Genomic DNA, 19,182 nt, shown 5'->3' with positions numbered 1-19,182 from the left:
CTGCCAGCGGCCAGCCAGGCGCCGCTCCCCGTCACCCGTGGCGCGCGCGGACCGCAGAGGGCGCTGCCAGCGGCCAGCCAGGCGCCGCTCACCCGCTACCGGCGGCGCGCGCGGACCGCAAGGGGCGCTGCCAGTGGCCACCCAGGCGCCGCTCCCCGTCACCGGTGGCGCGCGCGGACCGCAAGGGGCGCTGCCAGCGGCCAGCCAGGCGCCGCTCCCCATCACCGGTGGCGCGCGCGGACCGCAAGGGGCGCTGCCAGCGGCCAGCCAGGCGCCGCTCACCCGCCACCGTCGGCGCGCGCGGACCCGCAAGGGGCGCTGCCAGTGGCCACCCAGGCGACGCTCACCCGCTACCGGCGGCGCGTGCGGACCGCAGAGGGCGCTGCCAGCGGCCAGCCAGGCGCCGCTCACCCGCCACCGTCGGCGCGCGCGGACCGCAAGGGGCGCTGCCAGTGGCCACCCAGGCGACGCTCACCCGCTACCGGCGGCGCGTGCGGACCGCAGAGGGCGCTCCCAGCGGCCAGCCAGGCGCCGCTCACCCGTTACCGGCGGCGCGTGCGGACCGCAAGGGGCGCTGCCAGTGGCCATTCGGACGCGGGCGCCGCTCACCCGTCGCCATTGAGGCGGCCGCGGGAACGAGCGCCTGGTCTGGGGGCCGCGCCGCCCCCCTGGCGTGGGACCGGCGGCAGCGGCGGCGCGCCGCCCACCGACACGTCAAAGGACGTTTTACCAAGCCGGAATAATAAACGCAGACCCACAGCGCCGGGCACGGCCGACGACGGACAACGCTCTATGCCGGCGCATTGTTATTATGGGGCGTAAGGCCGACAAAGCCGGAAGAGTACGCAAACAGCGCCTGCCTTCAATAGACGTACAAGTTGCAGCGGTCGGCAGCGCAGGTCGATTGTATTACCGAGTGGCGCAGGCTAACTTAAACTACACATTGGCAACGGCGTTGCGCGAGCATATCACGAATGTCACAATACGGGCGAATATACCACAAAACGATAACAGGTGGTGTCATATCACCAACCATATACCGACAGAGGGGCGACAGAGGGACGTGACAGAGAGGTTGATCGGCGTTGTAACTAACGCTCTGGTTACGTCACTAGGCAGAGAAAGCTACCGCGCTGCTGACATCACTGTGTAGGCACAATGCACGCATTTACGCACATGTGGACCGCTGAAGTATCCAGCAACGGACCGAATCCGAGCCGGTGTGAGAGGGGACAATCCCGTCCCGCATTAGCATATACAGAGAGCAGCCGATGACTGAATAACAGGCCCAGCCGTCCGGATGGCCGTGTTCCTCGACACCGGCCAGGCCGCCGGTCAGCTGGGGGCTTCCTTTAATACGACTCATGTTTTCTGAACAGCTTGGCCTGGACGGACTTGGAACGAACGCATTGACAACACATGAACGGAAGAAGTTCACTTTTTACAAGCGAGACTCTTTGCATGAGGGAAAGGACTTCGTTTGAGAAGTTCCAACAGCAAACGTGTGCTCTTCCGACCGCGTGCCTTGCAGACCGGAAACCCAACAGGAAGTCGTCGCCATGGACAGCGTCTGCACTGGAGCCAGTCAGCTACACACGCCCTCTCGTTACGTGGTAAGGATGGGAAGGTAACTTCCAACTAAAGCATACCGTGTTCGACCGACGATGACAGCACTGACCACAGCGTGTACTCGTCCTTCGCGTGTTACCCGTCTTTCGCGTGTGACTCGTCCTTCCCGTGTACTCGTCCTTCGCGTGTGACTCGTCCTTCCCGTGTACTCGTCCTTCGCACGTTACTCGTCCTTCGCTTGTTACTCGTCCTTCGCGTTACTCGTCCTTCGCGTGTCACTCGTCCTTCCCGTGTACTCGCCCTTCGCGCGTTACTCGTCCTCCGCTTGTTACTCGTCCTTCGCGTGTCACTCGTCCTTCCCGTGTACTCGTCCTTCCCGTGTACTCGTCCTTCGCGCGTTACTCGTCCTCCGCTTGTTACTCGTCCTTCGCGTGTCACTCGTCCTTCCCGTGTACTCGTCCTTCGCGTGATACTCGTCCTTCCCGTGTACTCGTCCTCCGCGTGTCACTCGTTCTTCGCGCGTTACTCGTCCTTCGCTTGTTACTCGTCCTTCGCGTTACTCGTCCTTTGAGTGTCCTTGCCAAATACAGAAAGGGCAGTCGATCCGAAGCATGCACTATCGATGACATGATTACATTCGTCGTTAAGTCAACCAATGCTTCCAAGTTTCCTTTCTTGCCAATAGCCCATGACCGTAAGCTCGCGTTCCATATCCCCGGAGTGTTTATGATATATAGCTACTACTCCGCGCCGCTCGGCTAAATAGAAAGTTGAAAGGACACACAACGCACGCCATCATGTCCCCTTGTATAGAGCGTGCTAACCACTCATCCATTATACCGCCCAAGATCCCGAGCCTTTCCAACCACTCGGACTCCTTTTACAGCATATTGTTGGACAAGTCCCCGTCTCGAACATTGGGCGATCACCCGCGCGGCCGAAACTGCCCTTTTAGAAGGATATGTATCGCGTTTGCTTTACAGTGAAACTGGGTACGTCACATCGCTCATTCTAGTTCATATATGTTCTACTTTTTTCGCTTTTTACATGAAGTTGACAGGGATTGCCACGTCAAAAACGCGTAGCCTCCTATGCTGAAAGGCGTTGGTCTGATATTTCCAGCCCCATTGAAGAGTTCATCGATCGCCCAAATTACTTGGCACGAGGCCGCGAACAATGCAAACAATTCAGCAGAGTGAATATAACACGCATTTTCATCTGCATGACGAATCAATGATTAAATATTCGTGAGCGAGGGACAATAGTGCTGGCTTCGCTACGCTCGTTCATCATAATGGGTCATAAAAGGAATGGTGCAACGATATAGGCCCAAGGACTTATGGTCAGTTATTCAAGAGTTCCGTAGGTTATTAAATGCACTTGCGGGGAGCGTTATGCATATAGATAGGACAGAAATGATAGCCTTATTTCTCGTAGAACACCAGGAGAATAGCGATACATGCGTTGATAATACGGCGACACGTCTCTATCGAAACGAACATCAGATTTTTAGATTTCCTGATATTCCATATTTATTGCCGTGTTAGGCGTTGGCGATTTATCAAGCGCTATATTATATATTTGTTGTTATCTTTCAAAAGAATATTACATTTCAATCAGATCAAATCGAATATCAATCAAATATTTCCGTCGAATGATATTCGTTTCGATTAAGGCACGTTGCCAAAACATCAACGCATCCGCCTCTCTATTCTCCTGGTTTTTCTACGAAGAATACGGCTTTTACTACTGTTTTATCTAATTCAAGAGTTGGATGGATTGCACAATACTTATCAGAACATTACGCCTGCGTCCTTTCAACATCGATGACCGTTCACCTCGAGCAGCGCGATTGTCAGATGTAATATAACCATAACATTAAGCTGTGTGAACAAACACGATTTAAATGTCACGCGCCAAATAAGGTCCAGGTGACGAATATTACCTAACATCAGTGGCATTCAATTCGTGTAGCAGTCTTTAGCGAGAATGTGGTCCCAGCCTATGACACCACAGGAATCATTCCTGCGGGTGTGACAACAGAAAAAGCATATGAAATAAGCAAACTAAATAAATTCAGCGCGGAGCTTGCATCCAATTCAAGCATAGAGACGCGTGAGACAATCACTCCCATAGAAGTCCTCGCCCATTGCACGCCCAACAAGGCGCCCCTGGCTCTAAATTAAAGAGTAAGCCATATCCAAAATCTTGCGAGAGTATGGGACTGGACAGGACCGCCGCAGACCGACCCCGTCATACCGCACGGCGACAGCTTACGCCGCCATGCCCTCGCCACACCGCTGGGGCCGGGGGGGGGGGGGCCGTCTTACCGATCGTCACCGAGGCCGGCGCCGCTGAGGCGGGGGGGGGGGCGGCCCCACCGATCGTCACCGAGGCCGGCGCCGCTGGGGACGGGGGGGGGGCGGCCTTACCGATCGTCACCGAGGCCGGCGCCGCTGGGGCCGGGGGGGGGGGGGGCGGCCTTACCGATCGTCACCGAGGCCGGCGCCGCTGGGGACGGGGGGGGGGGGCGGTCTTACCGATCGTCACCGAGGCCGGCGCCGCTGGGGCCGGGGGGGGGAGGCGGTCTTACCGATCGTCACCGAGGCCGGCGCCGCTGGGGCTGGGGGGGGGGGGGCGGCCTTACCGATCGTCACCGAGGCCGGCGCCGCTGGGGCCGGGGGGGGGGGGGCGGTCTTACCGATCGTCACCGAGGCCGGCGCCGCTGGGGCCGGGGGAGGGGGGCGGTCTTACCGATCGTCACCGAGGCCGGCGCCGCTGGGGCCGGGGGGGGGGGGGGCGGTCTTACCGATCGTCACCGAGGCCGGCGCCGCTGCCGCCGCTCTAGTCTGGACGAGGAGGGAGGTGATGAGGAGGGACGAGACGAGCACATTCACACCCTGGCGCATGCTGCGGACGGCCGCCGACATCCCGCCGTCTGGAGAGGCCAGGGAGAGCACCGTCAGCAGGCGGGAGCGGGGGGGGGGGGGGGGATTGGCGGCCAACCCCACCATCGACTGCCGCGAGGGCTGTTTCGGCCTCTGGCGCATGGCTACGCGTTATAGTGAGCACATATAACGAACGGACCGTGCGGTCGTGACAGCGAGAGTTATGCAATCTGACCAACAACAGCGGAATGTACCAGTCTCCCGTGGCCAGGTGAAACGAAACCCCGAACCCGGAACAACACTAATCCTCCCTGTGCATTGTCAACGCCGTTAAGCAAATACTGGCCCACACAAATACGCGCAGGCATCTCCTGCTCAAGAAATGGAATGGCTACATCCACGTTACTCTCCGTCGCTGCCCAGCCGCTCGGCTGAGCGGCCACGTACCTGCCTACCCGAACCAGTGGTTGCCCATGCACTCGCGAGTCCACTCGGTCTGGCACACCCAGCACCAGTGGTACCCGCACTGTGAGCGCGGGCAGATCATGTGCATGCAGCCGCCTGGAACACAGCGCCGCCCACCGTCACCGGGCCGCCGGCCGGCACACAGCGCCGGCTCCCGTCGCAAGGGAGCCAGCCGTCACCGGACCGCCGACCGGCACACAGTACCGGCTCCCGTCGTACGGGAGCCAGCCGTCACCGGACCGCCGGCCAGCACACAGCACCAGCTCCCGTCGTACGGGAGCCAGCCGTCACCGGACCGCCGGCCGGCACACAGCACCAGCTCCCGTCGTACGGGAGCCAGCCGTCACCGGACCGCCGGCCGGCACACAGTACCGGCTCCCGTCGTACGGGAGCCAGCCGTCACCGGACCGCCGGCCGGCACACAGTACCGGCTCCCGTCGTACGGGAGCCAGCCGTCGCCGGACCGCCGGCCGGCACACAGTACCGGCTCCCGTCGTACGGGAGCCAGCCGTCACCGGACCGCCGGCCGGCACACAGTACCGGCTCCCGCCGTACGGGAGCCAGCCGTCAACGGGCCGCCGTCTCGGTAACGGGATGAAAAAAACATATAGTTATGCTTAGATAGCTACATGACGAAACAGCACACATATGGCTCGGTCCGGTGGCGGCTGGAATGCCACCTGGGGGACTCCCTGGCCGGCGGTCTTGACTCCGGCTCCAGAGTCACGGCCTGCCAGCTGTCCGCTCTCCCCTCCCCCCCCCCCTAAATAGTTTCTGTATCGAGATAGTGAGGTCCGTTCAGCGCCTCTGATCGTCTCTGGTCAATACCTTTTGATTGGGCTATGGGGGCCGCCTGAATGGGCGCCGCGTGGGAGACCCGTGGGCGAGAGCAGACGCGATGCACGACTGTGTGTCGCTGACGGGACAGAAAACAGTTCAACGATGTTGGCGATGGCAAGGCATAGCGGGGATGGATGTCAGAAGGGACCACAAACGAAATGTGGTGTCAAGAGACGCACAGGGCCAAGTGAAGTCGATAGGCACTGGCCTGTGGCCCTACATTAGAAGTGAACTCCATTTCCACCCGACGGTGGTGGTATGTCAGTCACGACACAAAATTATCAACGGTTGCTACGTAGCGCTGGAGCATCGAGCCCGCGTCGAGTCAAAGGGCAAAGCGTGAAAATCCCGTCCGAGGGATCGCGTCACCTTGAGAGGCCCAGGGGCGATGACTGGGTAAGCGGTGCGTGAGGTCCAGGCCACGGACCGGAGCCTCGGAGACCACGGACCACCAGCCCCACGCCGCCCGATGCGCCCCGTGCAGCGGCGGCCGGGAGGGCCGAGCACACCTACCGTCACGCTCCGTCGGCGTCCGGCACTTGGGGCACGGCTTGGTCAGCACCTGGATGGCCGTCCGCGTCGCCTCCTCCCAGCGCGCCTGCGCCACCTCGTCCACGCCGAACGCTCGCGCGCCATCTGCCGGCCACACGCACAACCTCAACTGCTCACCGCCACCGCCGGGCGACAGCTAGCTAAATGCTAAACCGAAGCAGAGTTGGTCGTCCCACGGATGATTTGGACCAGGGCCAGGACGAGCTCGCGTATTTGGAAATAGTAACTGCATTCTGGGTGGAATTTGTGGTGAGCGTGCCGTGAGCGTGTGGCGAGCGTGAAACAAGTGTGCGGTGAGAGTGTGGCGAGTGTATGGCTCGCTGGTTCGCTCACCGGTCGCCGAGCCCGCAGCGCCGCCTGCGGGGTCGCATTCTCCCATGTGGTAGCCCTGCAGACAATCTCGGCAGAAGACAAACTGTAACGAAATTCAGCCGCATCCGTCAGCAGAGGGCGCAGTCGTCAGCAGAGGGCGCAGTCGTCAGCAGAGGGCGCAGTCGTCAGCAGAGGGCACAGTCGTCAGCAGAGGGCGCAGTCGTCAGCAGAGGGCACAGTCGTCAGCAGAGAGCACAGTAGTCAGCAGAGGGCGCAGTCGTCAGCAGAGGGCGCAGTCGTCAGCAGAGGGCACAGTCGTCAGCAGAGGGCACAGTCGTCAGCAGAGGGCACAGTCGTCAGCAGAGGGCGCAGTCGTCAGCAGAGGGCACAGTCGTCAGCAGGGGGCGCAGTCGTCAGCAGAGGGCACAGTCGTCAGCAGAGGGCGCAGTCGTCAGCAGAGGGCACAGTCGTCAGCAGAGGGCGCAGTCGTCAGCAGAGGGCACAGTCGTCAGCAGAGGGCGCAGTCGTCAGCAGAGGGCACAGTAGTCAGCAGAGGGCGCAGTCGTCAGCAGAGGGCACAGTCGTCAGCAGAGAGCACAGTAGTCAGCAGAGGGCGCAGTCGTCAGCAGAGGGCGCAGTCGTCACGCATAACTCGACAGAGCCCAATAAACGCGCAATCGATAACAAATACCCTGGTCACGCCGATCACGAACAAAGAGAAAATCGCCGCCAAACAGCTTCCAAATAACACCAGCGCCATTGCACTGGTGACGTGTGATGTGGACGCTCGCTAACACACAGCGGGGGCCGACCTCCCTACGGCCGGAGCGCCGCCCGGCGCCGCAGCACCCGCCGCCCCAGCGACTCACCCCACAGCCCTGCTGGCACTGGACGCGGCGGCACAGCTCGTCCGGCAGCAGGCCCATGCCGCAGTCGGGCCGCGGACAGAGCACGCCGCCCGCCTGTAGCAGGCACTCCTCGGTCGCGAATCGCTGGTAGCGCTCGTACTTGCGGCACACACAGGTCACACGGTCGTTAGTTATTACAGGTGCAAAGACATGCTCTTTCACTCCAGCTATTTGTTTTCACTTTAGTAATTTGTTTTCCTCCTGTTCTGCTGCAGGACAGTATAAAGCCAGGGACCTATGCAGAAGAACCCAACTGCACGGTTAAAAGCCAATTCGAGAGGCTATTTCTCACTCACACAACCCCGCATCCTGCCCCAGACGTCTTCAGAACACCAGGCCGGCGGTCTCCTGTGACGTCACGGCGGCCGCCCACCTGCTGGTCGCCCATCAGCCGGAAGTGGTGAGCCTCGGTGATGAGGGAGCGCTGACAGCCGGCCGGACAGCCGAGCGTGTAGCCCAGCTGCGCATCCTGCACGAACTGGCGCTCATCCAGCCGGCTTCGGCAGTACGTGACGAAGCACTCCAGACAGGTGACGTGGCCGGCCGGGCACGGGTATGCCACCACCAGGTCTCTGAAGGGCACGGTACGGCATCACCAGGTCACTGAAGGGTACGGTAGGCCACCACCAAGTCACTGCGGGGCATGGGTACGCTACCACCAGGTCACCGCGGGGCACGGCACGGCATCACCAGGCCACCGCGGGGCGCGGTATGGCATCACCATATCATCGCGGGGCACGGGTACGCTACGGCCCGGTCACCGCGGGGCACGGTATGGCATCACCAGGTCACCGCGGGGCACGGCACGGCATCACCAGGTCACCGCGGGGCGCGGTATGGCATCACCAGGTCACCGCGGGGCACGGGTACGCTACGGCCCGGTCACCGCGGGGCACGGCACGGCATCACCAGGCCACCGCGGGGCACGGCACGGCATCACCAGGTCACCGCGGGGCGCGGTATGGCATCACCAGATCATCGCGGGGCGCCGTATGACATCACCAGGTCGCCACGGGGCGCGGTATGGCATCACCAAGTCACCGCGGGGCGCGGTATGGCATCACCAAGTCACCGCGGGGCGCGGTATGGCATCACCAGGCCACCGCGGGGCGCGGTATGGCATCACCAGGTCGCCGCGGGGCGCGGTATGGCATGTCAGCCCACGTAACAGCAGGTCGGAGCCGGCACTGAGACATCACAGTGCTAACCGCGGGAGCACAACAGAGCCGACAATCTCCGCCGTCGCCTGAGGGCACTCACGCGGTGTCGGCGCAGGCCAGGCAGGGGATCTGGCGCAAGTTGTTGCGCACGAGGTCCAGCGGCACCGCCTGGTCCTCCTCGCCCAGGCTGGCGTGCTCGCCGCACTTGAAGAAGAACTGGGCCGTGTCGCCGTCGCAACCGGCAGTGTCGCACGTGCCTGAGCGGTCGGAGCGCGCCAGTCAGCGCAAGCCAACGCGGTGAGCGGCGCAGCAGCGACATACAACGGCCTGCCTCTTCCTCTGATCACGCTTTCCATATCAGGGAGAGGCCGCCACATCTTCTGCCGGGATAACGCGCGCTGTACGTATACAAACACTCTATCGCACTCGCTCACTCTCCCCGCCTCCTACCGCTTAAACCTCTGGCAGACCATGAGCCCAAAGAGGCCGCCACTCCACGTCACAAACCCGCCTGCTCGCCTCTCCCCCCCCCCCCCCACACACACACAGTCCCCTGCCCGGAGCCAGAGAATGTATGCCGCGACCCCAGCAGGCCTCACCGGGCACGCGGCGCGGCAGCAGCACGTCTTCCCAGGAACACGGGTCGCGGCGCACCGTGAACGCCCCCTGGCGGCACGTGGCGCAGCGCACGCGTAGCTTGCCGCGCCGCAGCCCGCCGCACGGACTGACACAGAACACGTGGAAGCTGGACTGAGCCGCGCCGCCGCTGCCATCGCTGCTGTCGCCGCCGCCGCCGCCGCCGCCGCCAGAGCCGTCTTCAGCTGCCGAACAGGCCGGGCAGCGGCGGTGAACGGGGTTGCCGCACAGTCGCCGGAGATCGCGACAACCTGCTTTCGGACGCGTATCTCCCCTGACTGCGTGCGAGCGTGTGTATGCCGATATGCGCCAGCGAAACCAATTGGAAAAAGGTTTGAGAAGTCACTGTGCTTCTTGATGAGCTCACTATAACCACACAAAACACCTGATGCTGTACACAATAACACGCTGATATCACACAATACACACGATGATATCACACAATACGAAATGGTATTTAGTTTATACATCTTGAGGTTTACATGGGCTTACCTTTCCGGGTAAGATCGACTAAGCACCTAAGAAAAGGTTCAACTAAAATTACAAGCTGTTCTTTCTGATCACATCAATTTCATGGATATGTGAGGCAAAAACATCACATATCCAAAGCCATCACAGGGAAATACACAGCACGGAAAGTAGCCCTCACCCCGCGCGGCGCACTGCAAGATCGCTTGTGAGCATTGTGGATTCCTCTTTTTTTAGTTTGCCATGATCTTTTCTTCCTTTTATCTGACCGCCCTAAACCCCATGGGGCATAGCGCTGACGTGGCAGCTGTCACATCATTGCGATATTCGGCCAATTGGGCAGCACGAATGTCGATATGCTGGCATCCCCGGCTCGGGGCTACCACCTGCTGCTCTTATTCCTCCCCCTGCTCAGGATCGGCCAATTAGGCATCGGACCGGGCGGTCAACCCAGCCTCCAGGCGCCCCGGGCTTGGCCAGTTGGGCAGGCAGGTCAGGTGTCAGCGTTCGGGGTCAAAGGGCAACGAGTTAGCCACCAACGAATTGCGCGCGTAGAGGCAGCCGGAGAGCTACATTTCTGGTGGTGGGAATCGATTCTGACCTCCTGCACACACTCCTGCATGAAGACTATTGGAATGCCAGGCTGCCAACAGTCGGATAGGCCGGCACTTACCGCCCGCCGGCTCCAGCTGCTGCTGGTCCAGGATCCTGTTGATGGTCTTGTTGAGCGGCTCGCTCTCTGAGGCGCGCCGCTCGGCGGCTTTTCGATGCACCAGCTGGACAGCATGCAGCACACTCTGCTGACCCAGGTCACACTCCTGGCAAACATGCAATGTGTGAGGAAAAGACTTTCCAACACACCTATTACCACATCACGCGGACATCGTCACACACAATATTCCAAAGCAGATGTGGAGGGAGGGGCTGTGTGGCTCAGTCTGTCCGTAGAGCATTGGTCCGTGACTGGGTGGCAGATCGTGGGTTGGGACCTGGGTAGTGTACAGGTTTTTTCTGCCCCCCCCCCCCTCCCTCCCCCTCCCGATGTCATCGATGTAACAGATTGTGATGGTAACTGCCATTGGAGTAGTGGGCACCATTGCTGCAATGATAATTTTTGTTTCTTTTGTAATCTCTGGCACCCATCAGTGTGAGACAGACTTGCTAAATGGCCTCAGAATCCTGCTAGGCTGTCATTGCCTCCAACATATCAGAGCAATGCCATGACATGAAGTAGTTGGTATGTGACATGGGTATCATAAGGAGCTTTGTATTGTATTGACAAACCTGCACAGCATTCATTTTGGGAGAGAGGGAAAGGGAGGGGGAGAGAGAGGGAGAGGGAGAGGGAGAGGGAGAGGGATAGAGGGAGAGAGAGAGAGGGAGAGGGAGAGGGAGAGGAGAGGAAGAGGGAGAGGGAGAGGGAGAGGGAGAGGGAGAGGGAGAGGGAGAGGGAGAGGGAGAGGGGGAAAGAAAGGGAAAGAGAAAGGGAGAGGGAAAGGAAGAGGAAGCAGGAAGGAGAGTGAGAGACAGTGAGGGATAGAGAGAGAGAGGGAGAAAAATGGAGAGGGAGAGAGAGGGGCAGAGAAGGACAGAGAGCAACAGAGAGGGACAGAGAGGAACATAGAGAGACAGAGAGGGACAGAGAGAGAGAGAGAGAGCAAGGGTAAGGGCCATGACAATGACAATGATAATGCCAACAGTAATGTCAAGAGCAACAGCAAAGGCAATGACCAGGGCAGAGACCTGGGCAATAGCTAGGGCAATGACTAGGGCAATGGCTAGGGCAACAGCCAGGACATGGGCAAGGACAAAAAGAGTGAGTGCTTCACAGCAGCTGCTAAGGTCATCATAGTCTAATTGCTGTATGGAGAGATAAATTGACATAGGCCCAAGGAGGCTAGATGCGGGTTTTTTATTGCCATTGCATTTGAGTGATAATTCCTCATGCATGTCAATTGAAACCACTTACAAATGCAACACATTGAGCACTGTGCTGGCCACAAACTCAGCCAAAAAATGCATAATTAAACCCACCTTTACAAGTATATCATTTCTTAGTTCATGACCTGCAAATATGATCTTCAAGTCTCCAGCACCCAATTTCAGTCTTCCTGCTATGGTATCCTTCACCTTTTGTATTGACCACTCAGGCTGTACATCAATGGCCACATTTACTGCAGCCCTGGACCCATCAGCCTCTTGTTTAACCATTTTCACAGTTATTCTAAGGCCATTGGTGCCGACATCTTGAATGCGGCTCAAACCAAGAAGCTCCGCAATAGCTAACATGATTGATTTCAGTAAATCAACAATAAAAAATCCCATCTGGTGATACTCAATACTTGCAACCTTTAGCTCAGGTGGAATCAAGCTGTATTCAACATGTGTGGCACACAATCATGGTATCTTCATAGTGCTGGATCATATCCACACCATTGGTTCTTAAAATTGAATAGGTGCAAGCCCAAAAGTCATTTATTTTAAAAATATGCACTGCAACTGATTCTGCTGCAGTGGGCAGTTACGCAGGTTGGGGCAGGTTTACGAATTAATGGACAGCATGAGCCTTCTGGTGCTTGCCGATTTCCACAGTACTTTTACTTCTTGTTCTGTGACAGAGTTTCTGCTCCACTCCCCAAGATTACAATCCACAGTTCACTGAAGTGGTTTGCCTCCAGTTTGATTCTGGTTATTTGCCACTGAACGCAAAACCCTCGACACTTCCCTCCTAAAGAAATGCATTGCCTAGCGCACCGCAGTGTTCACAGCCAAGAGCTCTCTTCACTCTCATAATAAAAACAGGCGTAAGCCGCATAAGTCACAGCTGCGCACATTTCATGGACAAGAGCTGGAGGACGATGCTACTACTTACGATTTTCTGCGGATCTCTAAGCAATTGCAGAATGGTACCGTGGATGACTTATGGTAGTACATATATATATGTATATATATATATATATATATATTTATACATATATATATATATATAGATATATATATATATACTTACATATATATATATATATATATATATATATATATATATATATATATATATATATATATAGATAGATGCATATATAGGTGCATATATACATATATATGTAATCTAACCAGAACCTAGTGGTGCAGGGGTCACAAATAACCAATGCAGTCGACGCCCCCTTAAAGCTCAATAACTACCTAACTAACCCAGGGGGAACATGCCCCTCTCTTAGGCCTCGCGGGGCCATTCAAGTCCCTCAGGACTGATGGTTATGGGCAGCAGGGCTGGCTGGAGGTCGCATTTAGGGCCCGACTCCGGCAAAGGGCCCATTGTGCCGATTTGGAGCCCTTGAGTACACGAGCGCGTTTAAGTCGGCCAAGCACCACTAGTACCGAACAGCCGGATCCGTCTCGGTTTGGGCCTGAAGGCTCCTTTCTAGAGCATGGACAAGGCCGGGGCCAGCGATTACCTGTAGTCAGGTCCCTAGTGCTAATGAGGGGTCACCTGTGTCGGTCACAGGTTAACAGTTCCTGACATGGGGTCCTTTGCTGGCAAGAGGCCCCGTTTTGGCCAGGGGGCGTGTTCGAAGGGACCCGGAGGGTTCCTCGGGACCAAAGATAAAGGTCCAAATTGGAAAACTAAAGGGCTGGAAACGCCCGAAAGTCTCGCTGCAAAGCACATTAAGGACCTTCGTCCAAGTGGTCATGACCTTTAATGTCCGTCAGGTTGCCTCTTACACCGACTAGAGGCCCCTGCGACAATGCAAGATCCTATTCCAGTCAGAGACTGCTAGCACCGAACAGTTGGTTCTGTATCTGTTTCAGCCCTGGAGGCCGGTTTCCCAAGGAGGGACGGGGCCGGGGCCCGAAATTCGCATTGATCGGGGCCCGCAGCAATGGGGCCCCGTGACGGGCAGGGCCCCACAGTGTGCAACAGGCGGTTTTATGTCGACGAAGGGTCCCGAGTCAACGAGGGGAGCACTTGTTGAATAGGGACAGGAAAGGGATCTCGAATGCCGGAGCCCAAGGGGCCATTGACTATGGTCGGGGCCGTCTGACTATGAAAGGGGATATGACAACTAGTGATGATCATCCCCCTATGAGCCGATGGAAGGGCTGTGTCAGTCGCGGCCCCTCGTACTAAATGGGACGCTTTCCATCCCATAGCAGGCAAGGACTCGTTAAACCGAATTGGAGTCTCAGTGCCTCTTACTGGACCACCTGCGACGATAGGGATCTTATTGTGTCGATAAAGGCTCCTGCGCCGGTGTGTGTGTCCGCCGCTTGAGTTAGATCATCTGCAGGCTAAACGGTCAGGAATTTTTCCATGAAATTTGCACACGACCAAGACCCGCTTGCGGCACGTGACATAGCCGCGTCAAAATTTTACATTTCGCAAAAATGAGTGTGTACTGAGCGGAACACGAGCGTAAAATCCCCCATATGTCTAACGCGGGCGACGCCAATTAGCGATTCCGACCAACGGCCCGACACGCTTCGCTTTCCGGAGCCCTACCTTGATGACCAAGGGTCGCAGCGACATGCAACTTGCGCAGTGCGATAGGGCACGGAATGGGCCATCGTAATCTGGTGAGTTTTTTCCGCCACGTGACATGTGGCACGTGCAAACGCGTTGACAAGTTGAAATCGGCCCTTTTGACGCGTCTTTACGTTTACCGTCATATCTCGGCACGGAAAAAGGTAGAGGCCTGAATTTTGTTTTTCAACATTTAAAAATAATGCGGCACATTCTCAGCGAGCATCGCGAGTTTCTACAACCCACTGTTGTGCTGCAAATTGCAGAACAAATTGCAGGATGCCAAGTTTTAAAAATTGGCGCCGAATAGAAGACGCTTCCATCAAAACTTTGCGTGATCTAGCGTTGAAAACTGCATCAGCGCATCAGCCGATTCGTGCTGTCTCTGATGCGCCCTTTTGTGAACCGCATCTTGAAAAATGTCGCTCACGAATGAGCCTACACTTAAGGGTTGCAAGACGGCTTTTTCGCTGCGACGGCGGCGAGGTGCTTACTGCTCCCCAACGTATGCCCTAGGCGTTAGGGGTTCAAATGGCCGTTCGGGCGGCGGGTTTTCGACTTTGTTCACATCGCTTGGTGTCATATTAAAGAACGAGCATTCTATTGTGCCTTCAGTCTGTCCGGCGGTGGGCCGGCGCCTGGGTTCTCTGTTCTGGCGGCTTGCGGCCGGTGGGCGGGTGGTTGGGGGGGGAGGGGGGAGGGGTGATCTCGGCTCAGGCATGACGGTCGGTGGCGCGCTGTGCGTTGCGGTCGCCGTGCGCGCGCAGGCGTGGCTTTTGTTTCCCAACATTCACAATTGACGCGGGTAAATTTTCAGTCGCGTCGCGAGTTTCTGCAACGCACCGTTGCGCTGGAAATTGCATAACTTGCAAGGTGCCAAATTTTACTAATCGAAATGGTACGTTCACACGCATCACACGGCACGGGATCAGGGATGGATTTTTTTCTCTGCCACCGATTTGCACCTTTTGTGCCACATTTCGGCACCTATGGCACTAACACACCCGGGATTGGCGCGCTTCAATGATGAATAGAAGGTGCGAGCTGATAATGTTTGGTGACACGTGCCACGTGTCATGGCGCCGATGTGTAAAACTATGGATTTACACAACTTCGGTCTTTTGAGGGGCTTGCACGTTTTCGTGATATCTCAGAAACCAGAGAATAAAGTGCACAGCGACTGGCATGCTTCGATAAGTGGTCTAACGGGCAATCACTGAAACGTGTACGATGTCACGCTGCACGTGTCATGTGACACGTGCACATTAGCCTAAAACTATATTTTTCCGATTTCGTCTATTTTTACGCTTTACGCGGGATTCCCGCTCTTATGGCACGTAGTAACACGAGACTGGCATGCTGCGATAGACCATTGAACGGGAAATCACCTTGGTCACATGTGTCACAAGTGAGGGGTGGTACGTTACACGCGTTGGGCACACAAGAGCCAGGAAGATGGCGTTTGCTCTCTTCCGCGGGTTTACACGCTTTGTGCTACATCTCGACACCCAGGGCACGCAGGTACTGCAGAGTGGTACGCATTTATAGGAAATCGAATAGGTAATGGCATTGCATGAATTGTCACGTCGCACGCGCTGTATGGATTAATGGGGAATCGAACAATCACGTGGTATAGATTGTAGCGCCACGTATGCGCGAGCCAGCAATATTGATTTGGCCGCTACCGACCGTTTTTCATTCTTCGATACACTGCAATAATGTTTAATACGGCGGCAACGCGTGCTGCCATCATACAAAAGGCTGACAGTTGATAGAAGGGACAAAAACCGCCGTCCACACCCCACGATCATTTGCTCATCCCATGGATAGGTTTGGCTGTGTTGCAGAGAGCGCATGCCAAATGGCCTCTCTCCTGCCAGCGGCCGCCAGAGACCGCCAGCACCACGCGCGGCCTGCGTTGAGACTTTTTCAAACTTTGCGCGATATCTCGGCAACAATTTCGCGTAGAACCGTGATTCCGACTGCAAAAGACACACAATAATTTGTTTTAACTTCTAAACTTTTCACTTTGCGAAGCGAGGCAAACGCGCAAGTGCTTGTGACCCCTAAAGGCAGTGCTCCACATTTCTATGGGGTTTTGAACTGAAATAGCCATCCTGAAGATCAGTCGGAGCCGTTCACAGCTCTGTCCTTAAGACCTAAACCCCCCTAGTTTCTGAGCTACACACCCATGAAGACGAGAAGACAGTTTGGGGGGGGAGCATTCCGAGGTCACGTTGGCATTCATGGCTTCACAATAATATCATTGACATCCTGTTATTCCGGAGGTTAAGTGGTGATCAAGGCCAATGAAAATATAATTATCGAATCTTTTATGGCTGGCTTTCATCAACACGATTTCCAGATAGAACGGTCATCAGTTGGCTCCGAATCAATGTTGTATAAGGTACGATGACGTAATCAAACAATGACATACCGAGGGGTATTTACTCCATAGAGAAATTGTTTTGCCTAGAGCAATCTTTTCCACTTAAAAGCATACCAACAGTTACAAGCTAACTTGTAAATCATATCTCATGTTTGCTTCAATATCTTCAAGAACGAAGTAGTTCTCTTACGCCCTTGGCCGCGAACGATAATGTACCCCCTAGGGTTCAACCCGCAGTACCCTTGTCCGGAAAAGTGGCAATGGATATCACCAGTGCTCAAATGAGTGGATCAAAATGAGGTCAAAATGAAAAGGTTTACTCATGTCTGCCTGAGAACATTTACGACTTTGCAGCATCGACTTGTGAAACGAATGGCATGGAGCTTTTTGAGCCTGCACGCTCGCAATATCCGGAGCAAAAATGGGCGATGGTCGGGGTTACAGGTTCCATAAAACTGAACTGCGTTGACCGCTGCAGATCACGCCAGGTACTGGGGGCCAGGTGTGCGAGAACGACTGTCGTTAAATTGTGCTTCCGGAACTATTTAAAGTCAATTCATGTCGTTCAAAGATTGCACTAGGGCGCGTATTTCATCATTCAAGTTTTGAGGCTGTCCTCTGAACAGATTGACAGCCACAACACGAAAAATGCATGTTTTACCACTACCTTTCCAGCCCTACCACTAGATTTCAGCACTAGTTTGCCGCGCTGTGAAGATTTCCGATCCTATTATAGATCCGATAATCGCACAGGTGAAACATGCCATCGAACTGCCGTACAAGTTGATGAAAGTGGCGAGCCGTACGAGTTAAAACGTACGAGTTGAAACGCACGAGTTGATGTCCTACAGCGTTCGAAGATACGTATTTCAGTTTCGCCATCATTGTCGTTCGCTTGTTGACCTCCGTCTAGTGCTTGCCTAGTACTTGCGAGTGCACATGTCCAGAATTATCTTATGATTTTCATCACTCATCGATCCTGACTGGGGATTGATCATTCCCACACGAGCATGGGTCGACCACGTTAGCAAAAGGTGTGGCCCCCATCTCTATCTACAGTCTGTGTTCACGGTGTCTCCGTAGAGCCCAGAAAAAAATAATGGCGAGGACTCTGAGCTCTATCGGTTTAGAAAGAGTCCATGTTAAATGAAGACGCCGGTGGTTTATTTTATGTAGTCATTTAACGCCCGCATCTTCAGGTATTTTCTGGCTCCATTAAAAAAAGAAAAAAAAGAAGAACATTATGCACCCTCGAAATCAAGAAGGCCAAATTCAGCGATTTTGTCTTCAGGGAGGGGGGAAGCTGTCATCACGGAGCCCTTTGTCAACTACGTGTTCCTCTACCTGGTACAACCATAAGTAAAAGAAAAAGGAAGCCAGGTGATACACACGACTGTCAAATGATTCATGACATTCCAGCGATGTCCGTGCGTGGGCTGGGGTTGTCTCCACCGGGAGGAGCCTCCACAGGACAAAAAAGTAACGAACTTCCTCGGGTTAGTTAGCGACGCCTCCATATTCGAATTCATGTTCAAATGCACCAAAAAACGCGGTCACGCATAACTCAGTCATCAATGCATGCAATCAAATCTGTAGATAGCCGCGCGCTCACCCCGCTGTTAGATATATGCATCCTTAGCAGCCTGACCCGTAGGGATAATCGTATAGCCTCCAGGAATTTCAGATAAAAAAACGCGGTCACGCATTACTCGATGCACCGAATCCAAATACGAAAACGGCTACGTGCTCACCATGGCGTCAGGTATATGCAACTTTAGGATTCGAGGCCCTTATTGACTGAGTAATACCTGACTGCATGTTTGACCCCTAATTGCGCGGAAGCTCTTCAGTGACCTTAAAAAGAAGCGTTGCCAAAGTTGCATATGCCTTACGCCATGGCCAGCCTGTGGTTGGTCTACAAGTTGTATTTGGTGCATTGCAAATGGAATAATCTGTGACCACAATTTACCCGTCCCTCCCCCCTCAATTGCCTGGAGTCTATACGCTGATTTTCAAAAATTTCATTGCAAAAATCCGACGTCGTGGTGAACAAGTGGTGGTGTTTAGACTTTGATTCGATGCATCATTGTCGGAGTAATGTGTGACCATGTGTTTTCCGCTTATTATCTGGAGATTATAAGGGGACCTTTACAGGGCAGGTTGCCAAGTATGCACATAGCTGACGTCATGGTCAGCACGTGGCAGCTTCCAGATTAGGATCCTGTCTGACATTGACGGGGAGGGGGGGGGGGCGCAACTCGTTTTTACCCCTAGTTGTCCGGGGCGACACGGTGGAATTGAGAGGGTAGGCTGCTAAAGGTCCGCATACTGGACGAGATGGAGGGCACACGACCGTTTCCAGACATGGATTCCGTGCGTTGCCGACGGGGTGACGCATTATCGCGTTTTTACCCGTATTATTTCTGACCCCACCCCAATTTTCTGCAGGTTTTATGGTGGCCTTTAAAGGCTG

General features: G+C 55.6%; 1 protein-coding gene across 1 annotated transcript; it reads right to left on the bottom strand.

Annotated features, from left to right (window-relative positions):
* Nucleotides 1–4,430: 4,430 nt before the first annotated feature.
* Nucleotides 4,431–10,420, bottom strand: LOC119100292 (E3 ubiquitin-protein ligase parkin). Its single transcript, XM_037223398.1, has 9 exons — nt 10,400–10,420; nt 9,294–9,360; nt 8,795–8,951; nt 7,908–8,106; nt 7,496–7,633; nt 6,648–6,729; nt 6,276–6,398; nt 4,905–5,018; nt 4,431–4,507 (listed from the first exon to the last, which is right to left on the bottom strand). Exons 1-8 carry the CDS (start codon nt 10,418–10,420, stop codon nt 4,909–4,911), a joined length of 897 nt encoding a protein of 298 aa, XP_037079293.1. The 3' UTR covers nt 4,431–4,507; nt 4,905–4,908.
* Nucleotides 10,421–19,182: the final 8,762 nt, after the last annotated feature.

The sequence above is a fragment of the Pollicipes pollicipes genome, unplaced genomic scaffold, assembly GCF_011947565.3.
Source record: "Pollicipes pollicipes isolate AB1234 unplaced genomic scaffold, Ppol_2.1 Scaffold_4881;HRSCAF=5763_pilon_pilon_pilon, whole genome shotgun sequence".
NCBI classification, from domain to species: Eukaryota; Metazoa; Arthropoda; class Thecostraca; order Pollicipedomorpha; family Pollicipedidae; genus Pollicipes; species Pollicipes pollicipes.
This window is presented reverse-complemented; position numbering and strand designations above follow the sequence as displayed.

Excerpts from the sequence above, each read along its gene's own strand:
- LOC119100292 (XM_037223398.1), bottom strand. The coding sequence starts at position 10,420 with ATGCAGGAGTGTGTGCAGGAG. Across the intron at positions 6,730-7,495 it reads AGTGCCAGCAGGGCTGTGGG|TTTGTCTTCTGCCGAGATTG; the intron begins GTGAGTCGCTGG and ends ATTTCGTTACAG. Across the intron at positions 6,399-6,647 it reads CGCTGCGGGCTCGGCGACCG|ATGGCGCGCGAGCGTTCGGC; the intron begins GTGAGCGAACCA and ends TGTGGCCGGCAG.